We start from the raw sequence: 6,170 nt of genomic DNA, 5'->3' as shown, positions 1-6,170 counted from the left end.
ATGTTGTAGTTTCTTTCTTTCAACAAATGTACTTATTGTAAGTTGCTTTGGACAAAGGCGTCTGCTAAATGCCCTGAATATAAATGTAATGTTTTTGTTAACATCTGTGCGTTACATGTCAAAATGTCTTCCGAGCTGATGAATATATTCTTCCTCATAGATGACGACCATGTTGATTTCCCCCTCATCAAAACATCCATACTGTGTTTTTGCATGTTCTAGTCCTGCTCGATGTGTAAAGTGTCCTGAGAGAACTACTTTTGTTGTGATATGACACTATAAATAAAGTTGAATTTAAAATGGAATTGAATAGCCATAGATTATGCAATCTGCTCCCGCTCCTCATAAGGCAAGCTGTCCTCAGTACAGGAATCCCCCTCTACTGTCATCGCTCCAGAGAGGTTCCCCTCCATAACATAACTCATAATTTACAAGATGAATGTGTGCGTGCATCCCACGCATTTTTCTTTCATCGTTACGTACATCACATCCCCCTATCAGAAACGGCCTGCCCGCCCTCCGTTCCTCTCCTGCCGCATCCCTCCCATTTCCAGCTTCCTTGCAATGGAACTTCCTATATAAGGACACCGATCTATTTGGTCCAATAAATCAAGCTGCTGGTTGATGGCCTGGGGCCTGTTTTATGCCAGAGAAGCACAACACCGTGCTGGTGGAGTGTGTATGTGTGTGTGTTTGTGTGAGAAACCTGATGACAGACCAAAGGAGAACCATGGAGGACCTCGGGGCTCCCTCTGGCCAACATCACGGGGCGTTAACGAAGCAGAAGTGAGGGTTGAAAAACTCAGGGAGAGACAGGGTGAGACAAGGCAGAGAGAGGGATGAAGAATGAGACGCTGAGGAGGAGGAGGAGGAGGAGAGAGGGAGACAAAGCAGCAGATACACTGAACAGAGAGGTTGCAGTGTGTGCCATATAAGGAGAGTGGGGTCTGTATGGAATCTCGGCAGCTTTCTGTGATACTTTCAGCACGGGCAAGCACCCCGAGCCCCAGTGACTAAATATGGTCCAGCAGCAACAGCATTGTTCAAACAAACAAAGTTGTTTCTGCACCTGTACGTTAGTGACACATAAATGGTTCATAGCTTGTCACTATTAAACCAAGGCAACAAGGGAGCATGCTTTCAGTCTAAGGGGAAGACTAGATTTCAATTGTAGCATGAAAAATGTTTTAAGTATGAAAATCTTCTCTAATTCCCAAATGTACATCGCATTACTCCGATGCTGCGGTCAGAGAGAAGGTCACTTATATATTTCTCTTGAATGTGATGTATGCTGATCCATGCAGGGAGAAGGGAGGACTTGGTTGCATGTGGAAGTACGGGGGCAGTGTGTGCCGACAAAATGCATCTGTTCCTAACTTTGTCTACAACATGCATACTCCCAGTTGTCTGAGAAGCAGAATAATCTCGAAGCGATCCCTCAGAGCACCAATAAAAAGGTGGAGGGAGAGGACATGATGGTTAAATCAGTGGTCGGGGAATTCAAAATGGACTGATGCTGAATTAATCTAAATTAAATCTTGATACATCAGACTAAAACATGATTGGAAGTCAATTTATGCAACAAATTAGTGAAATTCCATGACTCACATTTATGCAGTTAACCACTCACAACTCAATGACAACAGCTGACAGCGTATACGTTGATTGTCTTTCGACCCAATGTCCGAGTATAACTACCCGATAAAAACAACATCAACTGTAACGCAGAGCTCTCTTACATACAGTATGTTTAATGTTATTTTTCTTCACCTTCATGTCCATAGATGGTCATCTATTGGAGAGGAAATATGTTTTATGGATACGTTTGACCTTCCTGGAATGCAATTGCTTTCTAATTTGAGTCCAATGGCAAACATCAGTCCACTCTGCTGCAGTCAAAGACCACTGCATTCAATACTATTTATACAGCTGTCTCTTTTACTCACCCCTCATTTATACAGTGGAGGAGAAATGCTACCTATTAGAGGGCTCCCTGCCAATCGAACAATCATGTGCCATTGTTCCACTTCCTCCGCTTATATAGCCATTTTCAAGGGAACATTGATATCTGGTGCCAATAAACAAGTCTCCTCAGGGCCAGAGCCTTTAAGGGCAAATAATGTTTGCTCCAAGGGAGCAATGTAAAATCAGACTCAAAATGTCTTAGACGAGGCTTACCGTGACTCCATTCTCATGTTTCTAATGGGACTAAGAAGCAATAAATTAGGACACTGTATGCAGTTAAGTGTACACGTCACCTTGTTTCTGTGCTGATGGTAAATGGCCATTCACACCACCAGAGGCACAGGGAAATTCAAAATACACTGTGTGCTGCAAATTATGACCTAATTCTGTCAATGAGCAGATTTCAGAGCTATGATCTCATCTTCCAAAACCTCTACAATCAGAGATGCAGATATGGTAGACGAGACAGGATAATAAAACTTCTAAAACCTGAAAATAATTCAGACACAGATTATGTTCAACTAATTGTCCAGTGTCGGTAATCAGGCTGGGAAATAAATGGCCGGCTCGTAGATAATCAGTTCCAGAGACTCAGTGCTTCAAGTAGTGTGAGATTAGAACGCCAAGTTCCCTTAAATGGCGAGAGGAAGTCAGCATGGAGTACATGTGGTCTTGTTTCTTCATTGTATACATATTTTTGTTGCTGTATCTTTTATGAGTTGCTGAGAGGAGTTCATGGGAACACAGCTCCAGTAAGCTTCAGGCAACGTAGCAAAAGAGGTGAGTATGCAGAAGCGTAGCCACATGAAAATATCTGGAGGATTCCCGATTCAACTCAGCATAAACATTGAGCATTTTCAGCTATTTTAGACTGAGATAGACCGTCTTAATAATCATGAGGTTCTGTTACAGACAAACAAGGGTCAAGCAGCATGTGGGCAGGGGCAACATGTGAGGGTTTGGCTGCAAAGACCAACACAATGAGTGTGAAACTGTTAAGACAATCACAGGAAAGTAACTGAATGTAAATTTAGAAACCGTTCAGGTGCTGCTTATTCAGCACAATTTAAACTGCACTGTGATGAACTCTACTGCATAAAGACATTGTTCAAAAGTACTGCACTTAAAGTGCACTTTCAAGTTGAAAATAAAGAGTTAACTATTATGTATGCAGTAACATTATTATGGCCATGTTATTAATGTAAATATTATAGAGTAACCCGTTTTCATGCACAAGGCAGCATATTAGGGATGTACAGATAGTGGCTAAGAGGCATCAACAGGTTACAACAGCAGCAGTCATCTGCCTAGTCTTTGGTGAGGCTGCCACCATGTGGTAGCCAATAGAGTAGCACTTTCACAAATGGTTTTGACTCAATGAAGTGAAATAAATATAAAACATTTATTTATGAACTAAAAGACAATATAAAAAAAAGTAAAAGTATCACAAATTGGTAGATTAAAATAGAGAAGACACCAAGGAATATTATGAACTTCTGCTTGAACTATTGAGAAAACAAACACTGTGCATTACTGCTATTAGTTTCACACATGGCTGATGCTAAACCTATTGGTGAAGCCAGATATTCAAACCTAAACAAGAAAAGGCCATATAGGATCATTGGCAACTTGCAGTATAAAGCAATATAACGGATTTGTGCATGTTTACCCTTAAAAAAAAAAGTGTGTACAAAAGGCATCTTTCTAGTCCTTCCTGTGCCAGCAGTGAGTACATCAACTTTTAAGCATCAGGTCCAGGTCCAGTGTTGCTGGCAGTAGTAGTCGCTGGCAAAGAGGCACCTCGCAGAAATACCTTTCCACTGCTGTCACTGGTGTTCACAAAGTGGGACATCAAGCCATAGAGAAGAGGTCTGAAAAGAAAATGTGGAAAAAAGGGAATTGAGCAAATGGGTTGACTAATAAAGTCCTGGGCCAGAATCCAATCCAGATCATTATGGTTACATTGGTCCATGCTTTCAAATGACTCCCCAGTAACTATTCTAATTCTGTTTGTTTCCCTTCAGTTCCCCTTGATGGCACACAAAGATAAGTAAAAAGAACCACATGAATGTGACTACAATCCTTGGTGCATCAAGTGTCCTAAGCTAAACCACCCCCACAGTCAATGCACACTCACACACTAATCACCATGTTTTTCCAAAAAAGTGGTCGGGGACATGCTGAAAATATTGAAAATCTCTTACGCATTTCAAGACGGAGCTACGAAGACTGTGATGACTCAAAGAGCTTATGGATTTATTTTCCAATAACTGGCCAAACCCCCAGAGAGTTGAGTCATTCTTTGAACACTGCATTGGACAGCAGGCTCTGCAGAACTTACACCGACTTGGAGCTTGTATCCTCTGTGATTTTCAGCTCATTTGCCAGGAACTCTCTGTCCAAGGGAACTTCAGGTTGGCCCGACTCTGAGAAAACAAATACAGTTGAGATTAGAAGTACTTGTGCTCTACAATAGTGACTGGTTAAGGCTTCGAAAAAAACAGCAGCTGGAATCTGAAATCTACAATAGTACAGTGCTGTGGAAGAACATTTCCTCCTTGGGGGTGGGGGGCAATAACGTCTCTAGTAAATTATCTAGGGCCCAATCCAAATGTCCCCCGGGCTCACAGACTTTGATGTGTGTTCTGGTTAGGTGCCTGAGGACTGTCTCACTGTCACATCATCAGGTGCACGAGGGCTCACTCGTGGAATCCCTTCATGCCCACTTTCCGTGCATGATGCTGACTTTGCCTGAGGCAATTAACCACAGTTCATAGCATTGAGACATAAAACACAGGGTAACCAGGGGATGTCCTGAGGAATTAAAAAAAAGGAAAACAAAGAGGGCAGTGAGAAAGGAAAAGTAAAGTAAGTCATCAAAGTAAAGTGAAATCCCTGAGGGTTCAGTGTTTAGACTTTAGGGGGACATTGGGATTGGGACTAGCTCTCTAGATATGAATAGTGTGCCATGTGATAAACTACCTGGGTAAAACGTCCCGTAATGTACGTGATACTACGTGTTATGCGTTCACGCACCTGCTGTCAGTACCGACGCGGTGTATCGGTACTTGTTGAACTCCAGGTACTCCCGGATGAGCTCGTTGATGAGCATGTTTTCGTGGGACAGCGGCGGTCTCGGCTCACGCTGGTCATCCAGGGCGCCGAACACCTCTGCCCGGATACGAGCCTTCAGCTGGCCCAGCACCCCGCGGGACTCCAGCGTTTCCCGCACGGCTAAAAACGTCCAGGTCGTGTTGGATTAATAAGAAGTCATGTATTAAGCGTGTTCACTGACCAAAATGAGTGGGAAGTTACGTGGCAGGTGGTAGGCTAGTAGCCTATACTGAGCCGTCCACTCATTAATTGCGAATTTAATGTTCGCACAGACCTCTTCAAATGTGACTCGATATCTTAACACAAGCACCGCGAATCACTCTTCAAATCGGCAACATGCTATTGTTCAGAATATCTTGATTTACTCTAAAGTACCACGTATTCCTGTAAACATTAACAGAGCTAGCTGACCTCGCTAACGTTAGCTGGCTAACGTTAAAAGTTGGTGAGCTGTGTGTGCGTTTATGGGAAATCCAGGAAAACATAGCATTGCGTGGCACGTATGTTGTGTTTACATACGCCGAATTCAATTTGCTGGCAACTCGGGTCACTTAGACATCGCGGTTGTCGGATTTTTTGAATGGAGAACGTCGTGTTGTTGTGGTAAAGCTAACGTTAACTTAGCTAACCGGCGTTACCAGCAATAACACTAACGTGCGGTGAAGTTATATGTACGTTTATCTTTTCCAGTTTGATTTAAAAATCTCCTGAGTCACGTTAGACTAATGATAGTGAGCTCTTACCGCATTTCAGTTCAGTGATGGTCGCCATTGCAACAAGTGTAAACAAACGACTGTTCACACCGCACACTACTGCCATCTAATGACAGAGTTGTGTAACTACAACTAACTGCTTAGATAGATTCCAATCACATCCAACCATGCATATTCCCTAGGCTATCAGTGTGATAATATGTATTATTATTACTAGTGTCAACACTGTATTTATTCTTTTTTTTAATAAAAAAACCCCCAATCAATCAGCTTTCAGATAATTGAAAGGGATGTATCTTGACTTGGAATTGACTTTAGACGCAAGACTTGCTCTGGCAGACTCAAGTATTGACTTGGACTGGTAAATGACTTGACATT

The 6,170-nt window shown here is 42.4% G+C and overlaps 1 protein-coding gene across 1 annotated transcript; it reads right to left on the bottom strand.

Moving 5' to 3' along the window:
• Positions 1 to 3,348: 3,348 nt before the first annotated feature.
• cep20 (centrosomal protein 20) lies at positions 3,349 to 5,887 on the bottom strand. The gene is made up of 4 exons (XM_084004924.1): positions 5,823 to 5,887; positions 5,002 to 5,199; positions 4,307 to 4,391; positions 3,349 to 3,836 (listed from the first exon to the last, which is right to left on the bottom strand). The coding sequence occupies exons 1-4, from the start codon at positions 5,848 to 5,850 to the stop codon at positions 3,707 to 3,709; spliced, it is 441 nt and encodes a 146-aa protein (XP_083861050.1). The 5' UTR covers positions 5,851 to 5,887; the 3' UTR covers positions 3,349 to 3,706.
• Between the last annotated feature and the right edge of the window lie 283 nt (positions 5,888 to 6,170).

This window comes from Eutrigla gurnardus (genome assembly GCF_963514095.1).
Source record: "Eutrigla gurnardus genome assembly, chromosome: 3".
Classification (NCBI taxonomy): Eukaryota; Metazoa; Chordata; class Actinopteri; order Perciformes; family Triglidae; genus Eutrigla; species Eutrigla gurnardus.
This window is presented reverse-complemented; position numbering and strand designations above follow the sequence as displayed.